We start from the raw sequence: 26,195 nt of genomic DNA on the forward strand, positions 1-26,195 counted from the left end.
TCTAAGAGAGTTTTATCTTCACCACCATTACCTGTGCCTGGCTCAGGAAAAGGAATAAACCTATAGGAATTAAATATTCATTAATAATGTAAATTATTAATGTGTTTGTGAATCTGCTTTTTCTATTGTTAAACGTGGTGTGAATTGAATGACCAAAAAAATCCCAATAAAAAGCAAAAATTTTGAAATCTTCAATCATGTCATTATCCAACTGACTACAAATTATCTGAATAAAAATGCTTTGGGATGCGTTTTCTCTGCTATTTGGAAAATATGAGGAAAGAAAGGTTATGATGCCAGGTTTATAAAAAACATCATTAATATAGAGGTCACGGTATAACAGAGCGCAGCATCACTGAAATTTATCTAATACAGCGAGAATGAATGGCATTACTAAAGCAAGAATCCCAATGAACACATTCCAACAAGTCTCCACCGCCCCTCATGCATCTCTAGCACAATCATCGATATTCACCTTATTAAATGGCCCGTTTTTTTCTGTGCATATTTGCGCATTTGTTTCATGCATTACGGTTTTCCTGGGGATTCCAAATGAAGGCAAATTGTGTGTTTTAGTGCAAATACTAGAGGGAAAAACAACGCAATTCCTCACAATGTCCAGCTTTTCTTGAAAAGTCTGTGTTGCAGATGTCCTTGTAAGTGTATCTGTGACCAAATCAATATCTTCTCCTCTGTCAGCTATTGTAAAATGAAAATAAAAACAGCTATTAAATCCACACAGATATATGTGAGCTTGTGCAGCTTGCTAGAGATGCGGTTTGTGAGCTGTAACCAGTCCGCTCACTGACCATCCAGTCAAAGGATGTGAAAATGCTGAGGTGATTAGATGCCTTCCAGAGGGCCTCGAAATCAGCATATCACAATCAGATTGGTTAAGGACAGGTTTAAGCAACATGGATTGTAAGACGCAGGTAGGACTTCTCTGAAGGCCTCACCCTTCCCTGTGACCCTGCGACACTTGACGTGACGGCTAAAATCTGCTTGGATAGAAACTGCAACCTAAAGTTACACTCGGATGCACTTGCACCCACTATGAAATGAAGAGAATAGACAATTAATGCATATTCATGGACAAAAATATCTTAAAGCATAAGTCAGTGATTCTGATGGAGTTTAGACCAGCAGAGTAGCACTTGTGAAGTTTGAAGTTAATTGAACTCAAAAAATAACCCCCGACAATTTACATTTCAAATGCAAGCAAACTCATGGTGCCTGCTATTAAATGATTAAACCTACATGTTTAAAGTGCCAACACCGCTGCTGTTTTTGGCATTTGCATATTTATCACTAAAGTGATATATTTATATATCAACGAGGTAGATCTGTCTAATGGATCCGAAATGAATTATGAAACAAACACACACGTACAGTTAAGTTGCTTAAGTGTAAGAGCAAGTAAACAGATTGAAGAGGCCTCAAGCTGAGCTTCTGTCTAATCACAGTGAGTCACTGATGCATTTCAGTTTCCAGAGTCTATCAGAGCTTTGGCTTCCTTGGCACTCGAGAACGAGCTGTTGTTCACACACACCTCTCACTTTACTGCATATAACCGAGTTACCTGAGTAACTCTGAAAGGGCGACAATATACGCAGCCTCCCCTGTCTCACATGTTTCTCATTATGCTGACATGATGATGGAGCAGGCACTTAGCAGCCGAACGCTCTCGGTGGGACGTCACGCCAGTCGTACGTACTTCAGTTGTCTCGCTCGCTTTCGCTTTACAGATACGATTTGCCTCAGTCTGGCATTGCTACTTGATTTGATTTGTTAATATGCTAATGACAGAGAGTCTCAGTGCTTCAGAACAATAGGGCCCCCATCGATCCTGCCGGTGCTCAGGATGTTTAATTAATGTGAGTTATTACTGCACCCATGTGCTTATCTCAGCAAATGTTGATTTTTAGATGCTTAAAACTGTAATGGCTGAGACAAAGAAAGCTCAGAAGAAGATAAAAAACACGAGACAGACCTTTTTTGAGACAGAAGGCAGCATTTTTCTAGACTCCGAATGCTAAGCAACTATCAGAGAAATGCAAATAGGCTTTGTAGCATAAATAGAGATGCCTCAGATTTAAGATTAGAGTTGCTATTGAACTTCAGTCTCACTCAGGGAAAATACATTTCTGGGAAATACATGCAGAACACAATCAAATTAGGATAGCACATGGATACGGAACAGCTTCTCAACCTGACCTTGGATAATAAGGAGCATTGTACTAGGGGTGGAACAATACAGTGTATTTTTTCATGTCATTTTGTCTCTCAAGTTGATCAGTTAGCATATCAAACATTGCGTCGGACACACTGGTTATTTGTTGTAAAAGAAATATCCTTGGGGTGTAGTAAACATCAAAATTTAATCAATGGTAATCTGTGGCACACTTCCAAGTGTTATAAAGTGGCTAAGTGTTATCTTTAAGACAATAAGATCGTTATGGTGGTTGGACTGTTGTAGTGGAAACTTTGCCAAGACCTGGCAACTAGTAATGTGAATATAGGAACATTTTACTGACTTGGTTCTGACTTGATTCTCGTTCCTCAAAATTAACAAATTTTTTTTTTTTTTTACTCCATTTCGTTACTTTAACCAGAAATAATATAAAATGTTAAATTTTTAATAGTCAGATCCCCAACACATCTACATAAACCAACTTTGACTATAGTTCTAATAATTAAAATATGACAATGCAGCTAAGGACAAAATATAATTAACAGATTGAGAATAATAAATGTCAAGAACCTGAACTATTGCATTGTGTAGTGTCTTGCAACAATAATGACAAAATTCGGACCAAAAAAAGATCTATTGCATTGTGTAGCATCTATAGGAGTCATGTGACGAAAGAACGAATGACTCGGACCAGAGGAGTCATTAACTACTAAATTCTGTTTCCTGTACATAACATATGGAGATTTGCGATGCTTTGCTCATGTACGCCCAGTACAAAATGGGAGGATCACACTTTGAGACTACTCGTTCTTCTGAGTCACAAAAAAGACACTACTGGCAACCCAGGAAGCGAATATTTAATCCTGTACATTGTATTTTTGTCACATTCTAACGTTTCTAAGTTTTTCACCATTTAAATCCATTGAAATGGAAACGTCATGTACATATTCCAGTTTTTCTTTTTTTGCTTTATCAGAAATGTATATTGCATTGTGTCAAAGAATATCATTTCACCCTTAAAGACTGCAAAAAAATTACATATTTCGAATGTTTTCAAGGTGCTGAATCTCAGAATGGTGATCCAAATTGAATGATGTGGTGTTCTTGGAAAGCCATGCGATTTGTATGCTGACTACTCTGACAGTTCGAATTGTTTCATGAAGGACATGCCGTTAAGAAGACGAGTTCATTCAGAACTTTAAATGCTTATAACTTTAGGCCTGAACTAGATACAGCTGCTTTAATAGATTCCTGATGTAAGTCTAATGTTTTTCTCACCATCCATTTCTTTGCATTAGTCTTACAGCTTATCCCTCGCAATAATACCTTTCTGAGCAAACTCCTTCTTAGTGATTTCATGAAAAATGCACCAACTCAGCATGAGCTGCTTGAATGAACGGCACAGAAGCCGAGCCCGTATAAGACTATTCACTCCGGTCTGCAATCTAAATGAAAATCTTAGCTTGGATTGATTGAGATCAGGGCTAGTGTGCTCCCCGGGGATGCCTGGAGACCTGTGACCTGTCATGGAACCCAAATCAGCCAGAGAACCATCTAGCCTGCATCCCCTGCTACGAGCAACCATTTTTGATGAAGAGAAAAGTCTGATTTAGGGTTGACATCAGCTGACATGATTGAGCGGTAGCGCAGAAGCTCGACTGACTTTTAACCGGGTGTAATGCTCGAGCTGTCATTCATCTAGGCTGTGGTATCGGGGCGCCATTGTGACTCGCTGATTAGCCGGATGCTGTGTAGAAATCGATGCCCCAGTTCTGAGTCGGTGATGGCTACGCGTGCGGATGTTTAATTAATAGTAAGGGATCAAAGTGATGGGCTTCGACTAGCTGGGAGTAATATCACGTTAGTGTTGCATCTCCACAACCTTTCATCTTCTCTGCTGATGTCGTTCACGACTCGATGAAGAACATTCCTGCTCTTTCTCTCTCTCTTTAAACTGTCTTGCACTTTAATTAGTAGAGAGTACAGATTTCAGCCAGGCATCGACTGACATTTGAAGACCAAGAACAATCTTTGGAGAGCTGTAGTCATTTGGCACTTTCCCACTCAACAGCCTCCTACTCCTCATATCAAATCAGAACTACTATAATAAAGTGATATGTGAAAAATAGGCATGCCTGAGGGTTAATTAGGGCTTCTTGCTGAAATCAGATGTGGGCAAGTTCAGGTTGCTACTTGTGAACTCGTTTTCGTGTTTGAAGAGTCTCGTGGTGAAAAGTGTAGTCAGAGATTATCTCGTCGTCACCCTACGCCCACATTTGCCCATTATTTAAGAAGACAATAAAATCCGTTGGGGGAAGAGATTAATGGAATCCCATTAATCATTTGGCAGCACGACGACATTTTTACCGACACTACAGGTTGTTATATGTGCTGACTGACAAATGATCGTCTGTGAATATTAAATTATATCCTGATAAACAGGACTTTCCGAAAGGATTGGAACTGTAAGACTAATTCTTTATTTTTTTTTCTCTACACTGAAGACTTAAAAATTTTGGATTTCAAAAATAAACAATAGCTTTAATTCACAAATATTTGCATCTAGATGTGTTATCTTAAAACAGGGGCACACAAGGGCAAAAATCTAGTTGTGGACCAAATTGTTTATTAAGATTTTACATTTTTGACGGTAGCTTTAGTAAACATTTCCTGCTGTGATTGCAGTCTGCTTCATAATTCTTAGACAAGGCTCTATCTTTGGTGTCGAATTGCCAACATATATTTTACTCCTTCACCATTCACAATGTCTTTTTTTAGCGTCAACTTTTTTCTTTTTGGACATTTTGGGATTGATTGTTGATATTTCTAATGTCCGCTCGTTGAAAAAAAAACGGCTGTGAAGTAGAAACACTGCTCTCTAGCGGTGGGATGTCACTTCGCAAGTCACGAAATCGAAGTGCATAGTGTGAGTTTAATAGCAATGTGTGCTTTAAATTGCATAGAGCTTATTCCAGGTCTTGTGGGCCACAGAAAAATGGTGAGGCGGAATGGATTCGGCCCATGGGTCTTAAGTTGAGCCACCTGTGGCTTAGAACATGGCTGGTTTTGTTGACAAAAATATTGGAACAGAAGACAGACCTGTGGTTTTTGCTGCCTTGGTTTGCTTCGTTAGATTGATTGATTTCTACCCTCAATATGAGCTCTGAGTCTTATTTGTGAAAACTGCCTTTGTTATTCAAAAAGACAAACCAACATAAAGACCAGAGAACATCTCTAGGTTACGTATGTAACCCTAGCTCCCTGAGAGAACGAGATGCTGCGTCGAAACGCTTTGGGAACCCGCCCGAGTGTTCACGCTCTAAAATAATGTGTGTAATTAGTCAAAAATTGGACGCTGGCCATCACCGGTGAGGTGACGTCATGACCAGGAGCTTCTGTAAGGGAGAAGGTAGCACTGTAGGGACACTGGAGGTGTGGCATAGATACGCAGCATCTCGTTCCTTCAGGAAACTAGGGTTACATATGTAACCTAGAGACGTTCCCTTTTAGGAACTTCAGCTGTGTCGAAACGCTTTGGGAACAAGTGTCCAATCACGCCAGACTGACCAGTCCATGCTTAGTGTGTGTCTGTCAACACTGCTAGAGAAGGGCTGAGGGGCCAGGAGTGGCACTGATAAAACCGCACAAAGGTCAGCGGGGTGGACCAACCTGCACCGTTACATATGTATTGGAGGGGAACTCCAGGGGACCAAGATTTTAAAGCGGCCACACTCCGGGTAGAGTAAGCTCGGACCCCGAATTGAGCGGGAAGACCAGAGGACTTATAAGATATAGTGATAGCATTAACAATTCACCTGCTCAGAGTCTGCTTATTAGCAGGGAGGCCTCTCTTGGGCCGTAGCAGATGAGCAGCTGATCGGTCCTTCTCCAAGGATCCATCCTGTGGAAGTAGGTGTCCAGTGCGTGCATCGGACAGAGCTGGTTCAGTTTCTCCTAGTCTGGGGCCTGGAACTGAGGAGAATAGAATGCCTGTAATCTTACGGGTCGTGAGATGACCGAGGGCACCTTGGGGATGTACAGATGGGTACAGAAAGGCACTGGCCATACCCTGGGGTAAACTCCAGGAAGGAGGGGGCCACAGAAAGGGCCTGCAGGTCCCCTACCCCCTTGAAAAAACAGAAGTTGCCTCGGCTAGAGGCTCGAATTTTTGACTGATTACACACATTATTTCAGAGCGTGAACACTCGGGCACGTTCCCAAAGCGTTTCAACGCAGCTCGAGTTCCTGAAAGGGAACTGTGTTAGCTGTGTATAAAAGAAACCGAACCATTTTGAAGTCAACAACAGAGGATAAATTAACCACACTCAGTGTACAAACACTGGGCATAGCTAACACAATCATTTGGAATGTCTTAAAAAAGAGGAGAAACCACTGGTGTTCTAAACAAGTGGACACTGAACAACAAAGACAAGAGCAGATGATAATGGAAACGTTGTAAGTGCTGTAAAGAAAAAACATTAAAAAATCAGTTTCATCAACAACCTCCAGGGGTGAAGGTATCACAATCTACAGTTTAAGGATTGTTCCATACCCCAAAATGCAAAGCACTAATCAGCAGTAAGAATTAGGATGTCAGGTTTGAATGCCAAAAGATAAACCAAGATAAGATAAAAAAAAGCTAAATCAGGATCTTCCGAAGTAAGATGAACATACAACCTCATCGGTAAAGCATGGTGGAGGTAGTGTCATGGCTTGGGCTTGTGTTATTGCATACCTATTTCTAGAAGAGCCTCACTAATCTTTATTGATGATGGAACTCATAATAGTTGCAGCAAAATGAATTTGAAAGTCAACAGTAACATTCTGTGTTATTCTGGGTAAAGTAGTGGAAAGTTCTAGACTGGCCAGGTCAAATGCCAGACCCAGTTGAACATTTGTTCCTTCAGAAGAGTAGACTGAAAGGTGAAATCCACAAAAAACAAGAATGAATTAAAAGAGGCGATAGACCAATGCAGCAGTGTGGAGGGTCATCAGCTTGCTGTAGTTATTGTAAGTAACCAAAGGTGCCGTCCCCTTTGCTGTTTAACACATCTTGATGGAAAGGTATTGACAAGCTTTAAGTGTAAAAGAAAAAAACTATAGAACTGGCTTTGTGGTTCCAATACTTTTGGAGCCTAGTATATGATGTTATTATATCTCACTAAGTAAAATGTACCAAAAATAAATGCAGAAATCGAAATGGTAGTAAAACCTGAATAATTGAAGCTTTTATTGAAGGCACTTTTCCCGGCATTCTGTCAAATAAATCTCTCTGCTGTATCTCTACTGCAAAGGCAATTTCCACAGTCATTTTGGATAATCTACCTTTTTTTTTTTTTTTACCAAGAAAGGAACTGAAAACCTGCTTTTGTCATTTTATTCTTACAGTAATATAAATTTAAGAATAGGAAGAAAAATGCCTACCGAAACTGCTCTTACATCGTTTTATCCAAGACCGGCACAATACATTATGTTTCATCGAAAGTTTCATGGTACTGATGAGCAAGCTTGCCAAAGCCATTTTTATCTGGGTTTGTAATGTATAATCATACATTCTTCCCTGCAAGAACAAATTTGTCAGATTTCGAGTCTACATTAGACTAGCTTTGATCGAAACATTCATGAAAGTGCAGTACAAAAATGTATTTTACATAAATGTTTATTGGATGCTCCAGCTACTGCAATGAGACTTCCATTAGAAGTGTGTAAATGTGTTTGATGTGTTGGAAGTATTTGGGATAGTCAAGCACTGCTTTAATGGAATACTTTAATGGAAGCTTGCTCAGATATTCAAGGCACTATATATATTTTTTTTACTTATAGGTTTTTGGGAATCGACATATATTCCGAATTATAGCACTGAAATATGTGTACAAAACAGTAGACTTTTAGATTTTCAACTGTATGTTTCACAAGATAAATGGTAGGAAGCATTTTGAGACATGCTTACAAACCAGCAATTTACAAATCTATCCGCGACAGCTTCCTTTCCTGCCGTTTGTTTTCTAATGCCATTTTTTTGCAAGCCGGAGGATGCACAGGATCCATTGATAGGCAACGGGCGTCACTCACTGCCGCTTCTAAACACATGCAAATTCATGCATTTGTGAGGTCAGTCAGTCGTGTGGTTGTAATGCAATGCATACTGTATGCAGATCAGAATAGTGAAGCAGTGTTGATGGAATTTCAGAAACGGCTAATATTCAGAGATGTTCATGCACAAAGGTTTTTAGAGATCACACAAAATAGTGCTAAAAAAAAAAAGAAAAATGCAATACTGTAGCTAATGTGGGAGGAGGAGAATGGTCAGAGTAGATGGAATTGCTACAGGTAACTTAAATAACTCCTTATTACATCTATGTCAAAGCAGAAAAGTTTTGCAATGTGTTACATAATATGTTGTAAGGTGGATGGGTTTCACCAGCAGAAATCCACATCAGTTTTTAGTCAAGAACCTGGACGAATTTGAGCCAAGACCTGAAATTAGTTCTGGAATGTTTGAAAAAAAATAAATGCCGAACTGCTCAATTTGTGTTTAATAAACTGCAGGCTCAGATTCCAGGTCTTGGCTATGCAGTTTAGCATTGCTTTTTAATGGGACCCTTTAAAAGTAGCATTAATTTATTATCCGAGTATATTTCATTGACATGACTTCATTACCTCTAATTAGCAAGCATTTTGTTATATTTGATTGTTTTGAATAAATTAAGCCACAGTTCGCGGACGTCGATTTATTTACCTGTGAATTTCAACTCCGAAAAACGTTACAAATGGAGTGCCCTCTTTTGGGAAACCGGATGTTATATAATGTTCTCTGAACAGTGTGTGTTTGTGCTCAGTATGCTGGATGGTCACCCACTCACCACCTCGCTCTGCTTGGTTGTGTTTTCTAGGAGAAAGGCAGTGGCCGATGCGCTCTCAGAGTCACCATGGTAGGAAGGCAATTCTGTGCTGTTGAGTGTGTATTTCCCCTCTTTACCGACCCCTGACGCTAGCCTCTGTCTGTGTTTGTGGTGGTTGTGTGCGTCCATGTACTCTTCACCCCTTCACCTCGCAGATCTGTGCCAACGCTCGATTAGATTTGTCCTGTTTTCATTCTCTTTATTTTCTTTCATTAAATGCCCAGCACTCCCCTTCTGCTTGACTCACTCCCCCGTAGTGTCTCTGTTCCTCTGGACTCTTTTCTGTCTCCTGGAGCCTCTTACGCAAACTTTGGCCACCTCCGAACCGAGGGGGGGAGGAAAGTGCAAACACCTGTGCAAGGATAAAGACAGTTTTATTGATGATGTTACTTCTTGTTAATAAAAGAAGACATCAGATAAATCTGTGCTTATCCTTGTTAACAACTCAACGCCACCGAGAGAAGACTTCGACTTGGGGAGCCACAGGAAGCCTGGTATGTGTTACAATGATTTGTAACAAGAAAAGAACATTTCTTAATCATATTAAGTCTTTCTTTCTTTGCAGAAACCTATTTTATAATGCTATTATTGGTGTTACACATTTAGGCTGAAATGAAAAAAAAGAAAAACAAGTCAACACAGTATGCCATGAGCCTCTATAGTGAGCCTCAATAGTACACTCAAGAAGCCCATCCATGCGTTAGTATGGGGTCAGTGTTCTTCGAATTACTGCATGTCTGCGATAATGCTAAATGAGGCAGTGAAGTGTTGCTCGCAGTGACCTCTGGAGATGGGTTATATAGTCGCTTGAAATGGCTGTCAGCGTAAATTTGTCAGTGCGGGACCAAGCACTTCACAAGAAAGACCAGGCTATTATTTACAGATCAAGCTTTTTCCAAAGCTCCTGCCTCTCGCCTCAGGTTTACCATGAGTATTAGTAAATACAACCGCAAATGGCTGGTAAATGCTTCACTGGCTTACTACTCCTATTTTTACCCGCTTTATAAACAACCTAAACCTTCATGGTACTGAAGGAACGCCTGAATTCTTAGTTTTTTGGCTAATTTTTAGTCATTGCTAATTGCCACCCACTAGCTAGCACTTCAAAACTGCTAGTGAGATACTTTAAGACAATTTTGAACAATTTCCTGTGAAACAATTGTACCAAAATCTGATTTCGTTTACCTTTTATTTTTACACCGACCAGTCAGCTAACCCCTATCATGCTAAAGCTCCCAACCAGCATAACACCTGCTATCTTTCAAGACTCATGAAGCCGGCAAACATTTCCAACTCTAACACTCAGAAAAAAACAGTGTTATTTGCCCTCTTCTGCTTATGTACGTTCATGTACAGAAGCTTACGGATGTCTAGATTTGCTGTGGATTTTGCTCACCTGACTTCCTGTGGCATTGTTGCAATGCAAATCAATACAGAAATGGTTCAGGAAACACAAAATCAATGTTCCGCTATGACAGTTACTGGATTTGAACCTAATAAATATGGTGCACTCCACTGTATATTTACACAGTATTTCTTTGGTCATCCTTTGTGCCCTCTTCTGTCTTCTTGAGCCTAGAGCTTGTCTATACTGATTGACAAGAGTAAGAGTAATGTCTCCCAAACACACACACACACACACACACACACACACACACACCCCAGAACTAATTCTACTCTCTTGGATTAGAAAACACGGATCGCTGTGTCATCATCGTCATTTGAATTCTAACCCCCTGACAATAGGTCGAATGCTTCTTTTCCACTCAGGAGCCCACATTTCCAGATGATTCCTGATGATTCCTGGCCAAACAATCGAGTACTATTCAAAATCTACATGCTGGACCATTATGGCATTTAACATTTTGCAAGTAAATGTTAATTCTCTTTGTCAGTCGCTAAATGCCAACTCCCATCGGTTTCTTTTTCCCTACAACCATCTGAGCAGCATGAGAAGGGCAGGAGTACTGCATGTGCCCTGTCAACATGCCCAATGGGGCTGGAGCTCACACCTCACTTGGCCCTGCCCTGGTTATCACACAATACTGTTGATAATGAAATGAATCAGGATTTTTTTTTTTGGTGGAATAAAATGAAATTGAAAAATGAATAAGGACGTTTAGGCGTGGTTTCTTTTTCTCACTGCATATTGATGCCCATGCCAGCAAACCTCAATATCTTAAACAGCCACTTTTTAAAACTGATGTTTTATTAAAGGTCAACCAACCATGTTATTCGTGGTATTAATAAACCAGAACCATAGACGTTCAGCGAAAGAGAAAAAAAAAAGTCATCTTTAATCAGACACAGTGTAGGAAGGGAACGTTTCCTGATTTCAGATAGTTGGCATGTTGTGGTTATTAAGGAGGCAATTTGTGTGTTGCAGTCGCTTCAAAACAACTCTGGCCTGGCCTGAGGGTGATCTGTGGAGAATAGAAGGGGGTGGGGGGGTGCTTTGCAGCACTGGAGGCTACACAGCTGTTCATGCAAATGTTCTTTTATGACCTTGTTTATTTACTTCCTCTTCGATTTTCTGAAAGTTTTTCCTTTTTTGACCTATGTCATCTTTTTTTTTTTTTTTTTTTTAACACCATTTTAAGTTTTTGCTTTAACTACTAAAGCTTATATAATTTCAGACTTTGTGGATTTGTTTTCAGTCTATTTTTAATGCACCTTTTGGACATGTATGTTTTTGGACTTTAATATATATTTTCATTTGATAAGATTAATGCCTATGCAAAATACCTTCTGTTTTACTGGAAATGCAAAAAGCGAGGTAAATTATTTGCTTTGCAAAAGAGTTCTCTAATATTTTTGCAGCGATACAGCCTACATATAACATTTGTCACTCTTTGTGATGCCGTATAATCCCCCCCAATCCCCCCGCCATGTGAATATGCAACAGAAATGTCAAAATACTGAATCACTGGCATACCATCTGGATATTATTATGCGGACTGGCAGGAGCGTTGTTGTCAGGATGTATTAGGTGTGAAGCAGGAATGCGCGCGATGCGAAGATTTATTCGGCCGTAGGCGCTGGGATCAGTGATTGCTGCTCCCTATACTGTTTTTGTTTTGAAAGGCTAAACCCATCAGCCACGTAGGCTGTACATGATTCACAACAAAGTAGACCTCACGGCGAAACGGGGGAGCGTTAACGCCGCGAGTTAGCGCGGCTCCTCCCCGACTCCATCTTGCAGGCAACATCTCTCTGGATGTCGAGGCTCAAGGCAGTGGGTCAGAAATTTCCCGGATTCAGCACGGTCGAATCTTCCACCCCTACCGACAGTTTTGTTCTCCCTTCTCCAAGGAGCCTGAATGAAACAAACTGAAACTTGACTGCCCGCCTACTTTACCTGAAAAGCCTTGAAGGCAAAATGGGAAGCATCTCCATAACAAAAGACAACAGCGTGCCCCTGTGCCTCCAATTAATTTTCACATTCTCAACCTTGCCAGAAAGGAAACGAAGAGAATTGAAACAGGCAGACGCTTCTGCAGAGGTTTAAGTTGTTTTTAATCATAACTTTCCACCCTCTTCACCAGCTGTCCCCGTTGCCTGGAAGAGTTTTTTTCCCTTTCTTTTTTATATATATATTTTTTGAGTCGAGAGTGTGACAGAGTGACAGGTCATCGTAACGGACCTTGGGCTGTAGCTAGGTTTTAGCTCTCCGCTTTAGCCCCCTGAAAAGCGACTAATTGGTCCCCAGATTAAAGCGAGATCACTCAACTGGACCGTGCTTGGTATTAATTAGGTCTCACAAAACGAAACTAGTTTATATCTGTCTGTGCTGCAGTACACACAATTGGTCTGATATGTGACTTAATTTGATAGTGCACTGGTCTTTCAAATCGTTTTTTAACTTTTTTTATTTGAACTTCGACATTTAATTTAGCAGCTGTTTGTAGAAGCGACTCAGTGCCGAGTTTCTTTTTTTCAGGAATTGAGCTTCTTGCAGAAAGATATATTTTTTACTACCATTATATGAACAAAAGTATTGTAACAACTGACTTTTCTTTTTCAAACTGTTACCTTAAAATTGGAAAGACACAATGGTACAGGACATCTTTGGCTGCAATAGCATAAAATTTTTACTTCACTTGAACAAGAAGACCCAAAACCTGTTCCAGCATAGCAATGCTTCTGTTCCCAAAGCCAGCTCCATTAAGATACGCTTTACATGGTTCGAGTGGCCTGATGAATTGTAATGCTCACTGCACCCCAGGCATCCTCACCCTCCATCAATACCTGACCTTACTAATGCCCTTGTAGCTGAATGAGCACAAATCTCCACAAGAGCACTCCAAGTCCTGGTTTAACATCGTCCCAGAATAGCGGGATTAAATGCGGATGAAAAAAAAGGTCACATATCAATCTTATGGTCGGGTTTCCACAAATTATATTGTGTAGAGATGAAGAAGCAACTTTGTCAAGCTAATTATGATTTATAGTAGCCTAGCTACTGCTAAAACTACTCTTCACTTGAATTAAGCTAGCTACATAGAAAAGTTAATTTATAATTTATTTCTTTTGATTGAAGAAATACAACTCTGACGATTTCATTTGTGCACCTAATTTATTAGACTGATTAAAATATATAACCCTTTTGCAAGTACAATGCAGATTGTACACAAAACAATCTTTGCTAGTGGTACAGGCAAGGCTAGGGTCCTAGAAAAACATGGCAAGTTCGTTCATATTTATGGGTATACAATATAATATTCCACAAAGCATTGAATTAAATAGCTGTGTTTGGTTGTTTTTCTACAATATAAGCACTTGCACTTTACATTTTTGTAAAATTCTTTAAAGCTATTTCATACTGGCTGATGCTGACTATTATATCCAAGGTCAGTTTGATTATCAAATTAATGACCACATTAATTCAACAGGAAATACCCAATAACTAATGCAATCCCTCATGCAATCAAACGCACAATTTAACCAGCTAGATTTCTCTTCTGGGTTTGCATAGTTCATAAGTTGATGTATATCCACTGTATGAATTGTTCACACATTATAGTCTAACAATAGTCACGTTTGTTTTATAGTCTTGTTTTATCACTAGTATTGGGCAATAGTTGACATTTGTTTGAATCCAAAAAAATATTGAAATGGTTGTGTATGGAGGAAAACATAGCAGTGCTGTAAGGCTACACTCTACTCTGTGGAAAAACTAGCCAGTCATAGGAAATGCTACGTTATTTTGCTAGCTATGCTAATATTCATGTTCATTTATATGGCATTAACATTACTTTGTGTTTAAGATATTCAGGATTCAAGCCTGAATCCTAAGATAAAACAAGTTTCGATTGTTGAAAGTTGGGGCAATTCATTTTAAACAGGCAGAGCAACACCCACCCCCGATATTGGTGTGTGGGATCCGTACCACAATGCGATCATTTATCACACGCCGTTTCGTTGGTCCGTTGTTGGTAACACACTATAGCTACCATTCATCACAGCGAACTGAGAGCACCACGGTCCCTCCCCAATCTCCACAGAAGTTACACACCACAGTACCGGGGCATAAACACCTCTACAACATACTGCTGTCTAGAACAAACATACATACCTTAGACCAAAATACCTACAAAGACAAAGTGACAGCCAGGAAATGAAGGTGGAAACACAAGATGAGCCTTATTTATGCTTCGTGTATAATGGTATGCTGTTGCTAATGTATCATTCTTACCCATTTACATCTACAGGCGTGTACTTGATGTGCATGAAGCACATTGCTGTTCCTGCATGACATCTCTCTTCTGTCATTTTGAACATAAAGCACTGTTATTGCCCTACAGGTATACAGGTTCATCCGCATTTTCATCACCATCGCTGTGTTGTTGCTCTGCAGTCCATGTAATTTATGTGTGCTGGACCATTTTGTTCGCTCATTACGATTAGGACTTCCCCTAATGCACCATTGCTCTTATCTGGGCATCCAAGTTCTAGATAAGAGCTCGTTTCATGTATTTATTTGGTCTCTTTCTTTCTTTTTTTTGGTTTACAAGCAAATCAGACATGTCATTGCTTCTTCTGCAGGCACACACCAACACAACTACAACCATGTGGGTCTCAGTAGTCCTACTCGAACTCCTAAACATGGTAAGGATCACTTTTTTCTCACTTTCCATCACTTTTTTTTTCAAGATTAATATTTTTATGTCTATCATGATAAAGACTACCATGCTACAAAAAAAAAACACACGTCTATCACTGCCATTTATTTTCCTATAATATTTCAACACCATCTGCCTCCAAGCCTGATGGTTCTCTGAACCGGCCAGTGTCACTGTAGATCTTCTACACTGTCATCAGCAAGAGGATGCTTCACATTGATTTGAGTTATTGTTCTCTGGAGGATTCGGGAGTGACTGGTGCTCGAAATTTGACATGCTCAGCTTCGGTCTTTCTGCCATTTCGGCATGACCAAGCCAACAGCTAATTCTCAGAGATGTGTATGGTGGATGCTCTATGTAATCTACATAGTAAATGGATTGATAATCTGTTTTTTTTCTTTAGTATTCAAATTGTATAATCATTGTCCTGGTTTGAGATGTTTATTTGAACTTTCATGGATAGTCTCTCCAGCATCAGCAGCATTTTATCAGCCAGGAGTTTTTCCGCCTTGTGAAAGTCAGTGTTGTGCAGGTTCTTAGTAACAACCACTTTTTTTGAAAAGTTATTAACTTCAGAAGGTAAAAAAACAGTTTGCCTTATTGTTGAAAGATTGTTGTGCTCTCTGGGTGGGGGAAACGGCAGAACTGTCCCTTAGACCGTAAATCAGAACAACAGGAGCCAATCAAAGGCACAAGGCAGATTACTCTTTCTTCTGCCCAGCATGAGCAACACTTTCGAAAAGGAGACCAAATTGGAAAAATGAGGAAAAAAATACTTTTAGAAAAAAAAGGAAAGGATGGTACACAGTTAGAATGTTGCATAACAATGACTGTAACTATAAATTGATTAAAAAAAAAGTATGATATAAACAAAAATAAAATAAAACTTTCTATGGTGTAAGAGGAATAAAACGACTATAGGACATGCAAATGAATAGGGTTCTTATTTATTAGGAATTTAGTGGTGCATTTAAAAAAAATAATGATTACAATGCAAAGATGTGTTCTGTAACTGAAAAGCCAGGCACCTAATTTGATAAACAGCCACAGCTGAGTTCCTTGTGTACACTCACAGTATAAATCAGGTTCAGAGCGATGTTAGTTAGAGTGGCAGTACATGGTGTAAATGTAAATGTAGTAGGGGCAAGGCATTTTATGTGTGTGTGTATAAATATATGCACAGGAGTGTGCGATATATATATATATATATATATATATATATATATATATATATATATCGGCACACTCCTGTCTTTAGCTCTTGCCCGTATTTATTCGGCACCCGCCCACCGTTTGGTGTCCTTTCCGCTCTTCTATGCTTGGTGGCGCTCTCCCTGAGGCTGGTGTCTCTCTCTTGTTTATTGGCATCACCTGACTAAAACAGAGCGCAATAATTAGTCTCATCAGCTGCTACTCGCTCACTGCTGGCACTATATATTTATAAATAAATTAGGAATGTGCAGCTCCATAACTAAGGCCAATGCGATTTGCAACTCGCTGCATAGCCAACAATACGATACCGATACAAGATTGTCCCGCTCCTCTTGTACAGAGTAAAGCTCACCAGTGAGCTCACACACATGCGAACAGATGATGCAGAACACAAGGAATGATAAGGATTTTTTTTAAGATATGTTTATTGAGAATGTACAATTGTAAAATATACAAATGCATTTGAAGATACCTATAAAGCAGCTACCAAAGCGATCCGATTCACCTCTATTACGATGCAGTGCGATCCGATTTCTCTCCGATTCAATGCAATACGCATACCACGATGCCATGCGATTCAATATCGTTCACTTTTATTATTTTATTACTCTTATTATTATTCTTTAATTTAGTTTTTTTTTTTTTCCTTATTTTATTTAACTGCCTTCTGACTTTTGGTCCTTTCACAAACAAAAAAAAAAGAAATATTAACTAAAACCAGACGTTTTTCTGTCTCCAGGAAGATGCAGCCCTGCCTCTGCCATGCTAATTAATATTCCGTGTGACTCTCAGGACACGCCTCGGTCTCGGTAGCGATGTGATACGTCATATTCACCCAGCAGCAGCGGTGCTGAGAGCAGGAGCTTGAGAAAGCTCTTTAGGAGAAATCGATCTACTTATAAAATATTGGTCACAAAATAATGTTCATGTACACTTGTATCTGAGGTACAATTTCTTTAATTAATGCATCACATCTATATAAATTTCAAATATTGAAATTTATATATATATATATATATATATATATATATATATATATATATATATATATATCTTCAGCTACATTTGAAGTTTGAGACAACAATTAGATCTGCCACTCCTTCCCTCTTTCTTCTGATATGCCTTTTACTTAGAAGCAGCGTTGGCCTTCAGAATCGCATTCCTTTCCACAAAATGAAGTAGAAAGCAGCCAACGTGGCCATTCCAGACACGAGCCAATTCACTTACGCCTGACGCACTGCGCACACACACACACACACACACACACACACACACACACACACACACACACACACAATACTCATGACGTGTACTGAAGAATCAATTCGAGCAGCTGAGCAGGGACGAAAACTAGATAAAATAAATAAATAAATAAATAAGCTGACAACCGGGTATTCATACTCCATCGTCGTTTTTTATTTCTTTCCGCCTAATGAACACACACTGATCAAAAGATGAAGGGGAAAGCTCGGAATGTGTGCAATGTGAGCACCACATAAAGAGCTCTCGACTGGTGTCCTCAAAATGCGGAGAATGGAAACGCTCAACGTAGCAAGCAGGCAACTGCTCATCTTGTTAGTGAAAGGATTAAATCACTGCCTTTTGGTGAGCGCTTTAATTCGACCGGGGAGGAAGCGGGTGGGGTGAGAAGATGGATAGCACTCCCTAACAAGCTCCAAAGAATTTTTTTTTTTTTTTTTTTCAGAAGATTGGTTGTTATAAGACAAAGCCTGTTATTTCTCTTTTTCAGAGAGGTTAATTCTGTTTATGGCAAAGGAACTTTCCTCTCAATAACACTGCATTGCAGCCTCCCAGACACTTTTATTACTATTACCGTATCCCTTGAGATGTTATGATTCGATTAGGAAACAGAAATACAATGTTAATAACTATGTTTAATACTGAAAAGAGGAAGAAACAGTATTAGAGAATTTTTTCCTTCATGTTTTGGCTACAGTAGAAGTTCCACGTTCTAGATGATACACCAAAAAACGAATATCACTCTTTTTCCTCTTTGTTAATGAATTGGGTATCTATCTATCTATCTATCTATCTATCTATCTATCTATCTATCTATCTATCTATCTATCTATCTATCTATCTATCTATCTATCTATCTATCTATCTATCTATCTATCTATCTATCTATCTATCTATCTATCTATGCTATATGTACAGAAGTTATGGACACCTGAACTTAAGATTTGTTTCTGATTTTTGAACATCCCATTCCATATTTAGTCCCTATTTGCTGTTAGAATAACCTTCATTCATCTTTGGAAGATCTTCCACTTGATTTTGGAGTGAAATTTGAGGTCATTCAGTCTTCTAGTGGACAGGATTAGAGACGAGTTTATTAGAGGGACCGTGCATGTAGGATGTTTTGGGGACAAGGTGAGAAAGGCCAAGGAGAAGGTTTATGGATGTGGTGAGGGAAAACATGCAGGTAGTTGGTTTGAAAGAGGCAGATGTAGAGGACAGGGTAGTATGGAGACAGATGACCCGCTGTGGCGACCCCTAATGGGAGCAGACAAAAGAAGAAAAAGATTTGTGGTCATTCAGTGCTTGTTAGTGAGGTCAGGTACTGATGTAGGTGAGGTGAGGGGGCCTGGGGTGAAGTAAGTGTTCCAGTTCATTCCAAATGTGTTCAGCAGGGTTGAAATTGGAGCTCTGTAGCAGGCCACTTAGGATCTTCCACTCCAAACCATGTAAAGCATATCTTCTTGGTGTTGGCATTGTGGACATGTCATGCTGGAACAGGTCTTTTAGTTCAAGTGAAGGGAAAATGTACTGCTACCTCATCCTAAGATGTCCTTTACAATCGTGTGCCCCAAACACTGTTTGGAGACGAACCACATATGGCTGAAAAATATGCTTGTGTCCCACATCAACTTGTTTTACACACAAGTTCAATTAATTTTTTATTTCTGTAGCACTTTTAACAATGAGCATTGTCTCACTGCCGCTTTACAGAGAAAAGGCTAAGAAAAACATGCCTCCCATTTTTAGGTGCCCCAATAATTTTTGTCCATATAATGTATATCTGTTATTATAAGCACTTTATTCCTCTTACACTACAGCCACGTATTTATGTGCAAACCAGACTAACACCAAAAACAGAACAGCAAATTAACACCAAACCAAAACACCTAATGAGTAAATCAGAATGGAAAAAGAGAGTCCTTATTGACGTCGCATGCTTGTTACTGTTTGAATTTGCATAACCCATATTATAGTCGTATCTATATTATTATTAAATAATCGCATTAGTAGATCCATGTAGGCTCATTTTCCTTCCAAATATCATTCAGTTCTCAGATTTCTACAGCGTCTCAGACTGACCCATAGTGTAGCCAGTCAGCAATAAGCATGTGATACGTCCGTTTTGAGTTCGTTGTGTTCAGGATTTTAATGTCAGGATTCTATATTTGCTGTTCTGTGTTTGGTTTTTAATGCATTTTGCACTTGCACAGCCACCTACAGTACCCATGTTCCTCCTCCTCCACTCTGAAATCAAGATGAAGCTGTCTTGCCGTGCCAGAGCTGGGATTCAAAGCTCGCAGCATGTGTAGAACAGTGTAAAATAGAGTGCCTGGTGTTGGGTAAACACTCCCCTCCTGTCTCACTGCACCCTCCGGCTCCCTGATGCATCATGTTTTTCTCGGAGCCCATTCCGTGACACTGGTGTCTGGCCTACTTTTAACCAGAGCACAATCCAAGGTGCATGTCCAAACCCTGGCCAGGCTGGAGTGACGGCTACAAAGCCCGGAGAAACAGAGAAACCCGTGGTGACAACCTTCTTCCTCCTCTGTGGCTTTTACTCACATCATATGGCTTAAGGAAACAAGTGTCCTCTCCTGACTAGCAGGCTGGAGATGGGCCACGGTTTACCAGGGCTCGACTAAATCACTGTCTCACTACGGTTCATTAGCCTCTAAGTCATAGACTCGAGTTTGTCCACTGATATCCCTGCAGTCCTTCTGCTTCTGCTCTGTCGAACACCCCTAGCATCAACCTCCCCCCACCCACAAACCCCTGAGCAGGAAACAGATAGCATTGTTTAGAATTGTGACTTTGTATTTGACACATCTTTTGGTCTGCTGTCTTGTCGTCCCTCAGAGAGCACGCGAATGAACAGCATCCTCACGTCGCAGACGGAGCCGTACGATCTGTCCTTCTCCCGCTCCTTCCAGAGCCTCTCGCACCTGCCTCCATCCTACGAATCTGCCATGAAGGCTGACCTCAACAAGTACTCCTCGCTCAAAAGACTGAGTCAGACCTGCTTTCTCATTCTTCACTTGTTGATTTGTTTTTATCGCGGCTGGGATCAATTTCGTTTTCGGCCCCGTTCGCCGACCCCGAAAATCCGTCTCTCGCAAATCGAAAAGTTTAATTACTGTGTAACTATTACTTTATTCAAAAGTATCGCTTTGAAATCCTGGAATTGACCCCAACCCTAGAATCGTACACTCTGCCACGCTGAAAGCTCTTAATGCTCTTTGGTATTTGTGTTCTCCATCAAGAGTGCACAAACCCGCTCCTCAAAATCAATCGCATTTAGCAAGCCTGAGCCAGCTTATTGAGGTTGTCAGGAGCTAAACTTTGCAGGGGGATCATTCTCCAGGAGCAAGATTTACCACCTGGAAGAAAACGTCAATGGTAGAACCATTGTGCTCGACAGACCACCCAAGCCTTATAAAAAAAAAAAAAAATCCCCCCTTCTCCCCATTCCAAAACCCCTCTTTAAAGCATGCCATTCAATACAGAATTCGGGCGATTAACGTGTTTATTGCAGTTTGCTTCAGTCGCTGCTGCCGAGGACTTCTCTGTGACCTCGCGCTCCAGTCTATCGATCTGACTGATTGTAGATTTATGGCGTGTAATAAGATCTCCATTTATAATGCTCCCTAAGTAGAGAGTAAATATATCAAATGTCATGTGTAATTTAATAGGGATTAGCCCAGGCCTCCTTTCAGACCTTCAAAGTGAACTATGGGAAATTGACAAATTTTTCCTTTCCTGGTCGTTCCTAGTACACTGCATTAAGTGTTTCTGAATAAAAGCTTTCCTCGTTGCACTCGGATTCGTTTAGATGTTAGTATTTTATTTGTTGATATTAGCATTTCAATATAATTTCATACAGTTAAACTCCAAAAAACCCCGATTGTCCTACAATAATTGGCAACCATGTAGCTATGCCAGCTTGCTTTATTATGCCTCGAAGGCGGAGAAAAACACGGGTTTCTTCACGAGTTCTTCATGTTAATGAACGATGAAATACGGGAAAATGTCTGGAGATTCGCCAAAGGCCACTGAGGTAAAAACTGTAATTTGCGCAGATTACACATACATGCAGGGTCTGCGCTACGTTCTTTTATTTTCACTCCTGTTTCTCCAAAGTCTCCATGATCTGATTAGTGAAGATTCTGTGTAGTGTAATATCCTCGTGCAGCAAGATTAGTTTTTCTTTAGAATATAGAGTATCACGTGCAGTTGTGGCGTCCGCGCGATGAACTGGGAATCCGTCGAGTTTGTACGACTCGTACTCGGTTTAACAGTCAGTGAAACCTGCTTTTAATTTGCAGTAAGCTTGATCGAGTAGTCCACACAGCAAGCTGGTTATATATTGTCTTGAAAATCCACTGCCTCCTCACCTCAGGGATTCTGAATGCGTTAGCTTTCGATCTGGAAACCTCTACCTCGGGACTACTACCGAAATGACGTTTCCTTGATTTGAGGTTTTAATTTCCTCGAACACGGCTTTATTCCTCCCCATCGTTTCAGCACTATCAGTGTCTCAGACACAGAGCGTGCGAGAAGAGATCTGTCGAGTGGAACCGATCTCAAGGTCATCAGCTTCATTCTTCATCTTGGAGGAGGCCGTAATTTAATTACTTTGCTTTGCTAATCATGCAGTTAGAGATACAGGAGTCATGCGATGCAGTTTAGATAGACCGGTGAAAGATGCTTTGTCTCGAACAAGAATCCTAACAGGACCATTGTACCATTCCAAGGACAATTAAGTAACATATAATGACGTCTAAATACATCTAGATAATTTAGCATTTGTGTAACGTCCTGTATTCAACATTCTGGTGTTTCTGGTATTATTCTTAGAGCTGAAAAAAAAAAAATCATGCTGTAGTCATAATATAAGCATATTATGTTGCAGCAGGAGTGTAGGTATTACATTTGTAGATTTGGGAAGTTCCAAAATTTCAAACAAAAGTAAAAAAAGTCTATTTTCTTGCTTATTTTGTTTTTAACTCGAAGGGTACCTATATTGGGATTTTTTTATAACATTCATAAGCGTCGCATAAATCGTGGCAATGATGGAACGTCTCTAAAACTAAAAACTTAAGGTCACATTATAGAGTATATGTGATTGTTTCTGCATGAAAGAAAAGAGAAAGTAATTCTTAATAAGCTGAATGAATGATTAAATCCTATTATTATATATGATTTTATAATGATAACATGAACGTATTAGGCCAGTTAAGGAGACTATATGAAGTAAACCTGGCAGGGTGACAAGTAATCACAAAGTACTTCTGTTATATAAAGGCAAAATCATATATGATTTAATATTATCCCTGTCAGGCAAACCTCATGAAGAGGTAATGAAGACCCAATGTAAATATAACATTGGGTATTATATAATGGTCCCTGAGTTACGATGGTTCATAACGATTTTTTAATCTTCCGATGATGAAAACGTTACGAAGAAATTGTAAAAATGTGTAAAGTTTTGCACTGTTGGCAAATGTAGCAGCATATGCTATATAGTCTTATATAAATTATAGTGTGCTGTATTTTAAATTGCTCTGTTTTGGTACACTATGTACTGTAAATTATTAATAAATTACAGTATACTACCCAATACTGATCACCATTTTTTAAGACTCCTGGGCAGGCTAGACCACATCTCGACTTACATGTATGATAGCTTTAAGTTACAATGTGGCCTTCGAAACACATGTTCATTGTAAGTCGGGGACTAACTGTATACGTGTGTAATGCGTTAACGCAAATACATTTTAACGGCACAAATTATATTAACGCGCGATTGATACAGCGAGCATTTCCGTGACCGTTTTAATTCAAAATATTAATAAATAAACATAAAATAGGCGACATTAAAACCCTCAACGCAACACACATTTATCCAGGATGGCTTTTCTTCACTCAGATATAATATAAGAAAAATAAAAAACTTTACAGAATTTTTTTATTTATCACTAAACATTTGTTTTATTGATACGCTAATTCTCAAACTAAGCACCACAATCCGCCTTAATGCACACATCCGGCAATTAAAACCATCCGTGTGGAAACAGCAAAAGTTCAATTTGCAGTCCTGATGATTAATGTAATTTAAAACACCATAATTGATGTAAAAGATTTACAATAATATTTTTTCTTATGCTCTATGTTGAGTGTGGTTTAAAAACTTAAAAAGTATTCATTTAGGGTACATTTAGAACAGATAAAATTGTGTTTAAACTGCTTATTTAATCACTTATCAACATGGATGTTAAACTTTATTACTTTTAATATAGCTTTATATTCAGACCATTAATTTATATGCACATGGTCTGATCACTATTAACATAGGCAGCCTTCAAACTTCTAGTTAGTCAGCAAAATACATAATATGCCTGGCGCTAAGGGTAAACTCCATGTTGGCAGAGACAAAGAAATGCATTCGATGCCGTATTTTCTCACTCAGGAGTATACAGTACTTCATCTTTCACTCTTTTTAATCTGGTGTATTTATTTATTTTTTATTGCGAAGAACTTATTTTGCTGCCACAAAATTTGCTTATAATAAATAATTGTACTTATCCTCATATCAGAAAAAAAATCCTCTAATCAGTGTACTGAACCTAGACAGCAGCGAGTCCGAGTTACAAACTGCATGGTGACCGTGGACATTTTTATTCCCTTGTGTTTCCTCTTAAATGAAAATTAGATTGGTGGAAGTATGATAAGTTTTGATTGAGTCTGCCTTTGCTCTTCTACAGCCGACAAGGACGTTGACGAATACTACACCCGGAAGAGGCACCTTCCTGACCTGGCAGCACGCGGCACCCTTCCCCTACACATGATCAAGATAAGCCAGGATTCCCAGAGCAGCCAACAAGCTCAGCAGCAGCAGCAGCAGCAGTCGTCACGCCAGCGTCCTCGCCGTGTACAGAGAGCCATGTCTCAAGACCGTGTGCTGTCTCCCGAGCGTGGCTATGCTCAGGACTACACCGTTTCTGCCTACCCCACGTCCCCGTACGGCGAGCGCATCCTATCGGATGAGCAGCTGCTATCCGCCGAGCGCCTGCGCTCCCATGAGCGCCTCGTCCCCCAAGACCGGCTGCACTCGCAGGACCGGCACTACTCGCAGGAGCGCGTTTACTCGCACGAGCGTCTGCATTCTCATGAACGCATGCACTCACAAGAGCGCCTCTACTCCCAGGACAGGCTACGCTCGCAGGACCCGCTGCTCTCTCCCGATAAGACGATGTCATCAAAACGCGGCAGCTTTCATGGCGACAAGTCAATCTCCCGAGCCATATCGCACACGGACGTGTTCGTGCCAACCACGCCGCTCATGGACCGCTACAAGATGACCAAAATGCACTCGCATCCCAGTGCCTCGAACAACAGCGGCCCTCCCGCGGTGCACAACACGCTGACCAAGAGCCAACCCACCTCCAAGAGACAGGCGTTCGCCTCGCGCCGCACGCAGACCGTGGAACAGCTGCACTATGTCCCGCAGGCGGCACAGCAGCAGCATCACCACCACTACCGTACAGGCAGTAAGACCGAAGTGACTGTTTAACCCTAAACGATTTCAATCTCGGACCTCAGCTACCCTATCAGGAACTTACAGACACAATGTCCTCATCTAGACTATACTCGATTCCGCATATACTCTCCACTCAGACAAGACATCCTTCTCTGTGTGCGTACGCCATCGTTTTTGTGTGTTTGTAGATCACCGATAAAGGACGGACCAGAAAGTTGTCAGAAACCATTCCTCCAGTTCTTAAGGGCTGTGCCGGAAAAAAAAATAAAAACGTGCAGAGACTTTTAGCAGAACAGCAGAAGGTGTAAATGAAAGCGCTGGCTGGTGCGAAATGTGTAATGGAATTATATAACTTTATAAATATATAAATACACATACTGTTTGTACTTCAAGTCCTAGTCATAGCTTTAGAAGTTCTTAAACAAAACCGATGTTAGCACTTCTCTTAGTGCCTCTATGGAACTGTTCCATTTCATCAACGAAGTGGTTTTGTGGGTTAAAAAGCACAACTGGTTACAAATTGTTCTTTTATTTATATATATATATATATATATATATATATATATATATATATATATATATATATATATATTTATTTTTTTTTTTTTTCAAGTTTAGCTTTTTTTATGCTTCAAAATGATTTGTTTTGCTCATTTGTTGGATCGACAAGTTTCTTTGCGTAGACAATTGTAAATAATCTATTCTAGCCTCAGTAAATTGGAAAATCTGTCTGTTCTGGTTGGCGTTTTTTTTTTTGTATACTGTAGTTTTGTTTTGAGAAATTCAGCAGTTATGACAGATACAGTATGACCCACTAGCCCAGTGTTGGCGCATTTTAAATGAAATACAAATATCCTATGTGTCCTTGCAATTGTGTTTGTAGAATGAGAAACTGGGTGAAACAACATGACCACTCTTGATATCTGGCTGTAGACTGTGTTCCAGTGAGTGACTCACAAGAAGATTAT

The 26,195-nt window shown here is 39.9% G+C and overlaps 1 protein-coding gene across 6 annotated transcripts in view; it reads left to right on the plus strand.

The window, feature by feature from the left end:
• Positions 1 to 25,736, plus strand: part of LOC124389396 (protein shisa-6) — a 61,443-nt gene extending 35,707 nt beyond the window's left edge. For 2 of the 6 annotated variants that reach the window (XM_046854823.1, XM_046854824.1), the window contains 4 exons: positions 9,085 to 9,123; positions 15,139 to 15,201; positions 20,547 to 20,699; positions 24,452 to 25,736. In XM_046854823.1, coding sequence (XP_046710779.1) covers positions 9,085 to 9,123; positions 15,139 to 15,201; positions 20,547 to 20,699; positions 24,452 to 25,260 — 1,064 coding nt within the window. In that variant the 3' untranslated portion in view covers positions 25,261 to 25,736. The remainder of the gene's footprint in view (positions 1 to 9,084; positions 9,124 to 15,138; positions 15,202 to 20,546; positions 20,700 to 24,451) is intronic. The other 4 variants (XM_046854826.1, XM_046854825.1, XM_046854827.1 and 1 more) reach the window with 4 other exon arrangements.
• Positions 25,737 to 26,195: the final 459 nt, after the last annotated feature.

Source organism: Silurus meridionalis, chromosome 7 (assembly GCF_014805685.1).
Source record: "Silurus meridionalis isolate SWU-2019-XX chromosome 7, ASM1480568v1, whole genome shotgun sequence".
Classification (NCBI taxonomy): Eukaryota; Metazoa; Chordata; class Actinopteri; order Siluriformes; family Siluridae; genus Silurus; species Silurus meridionalis.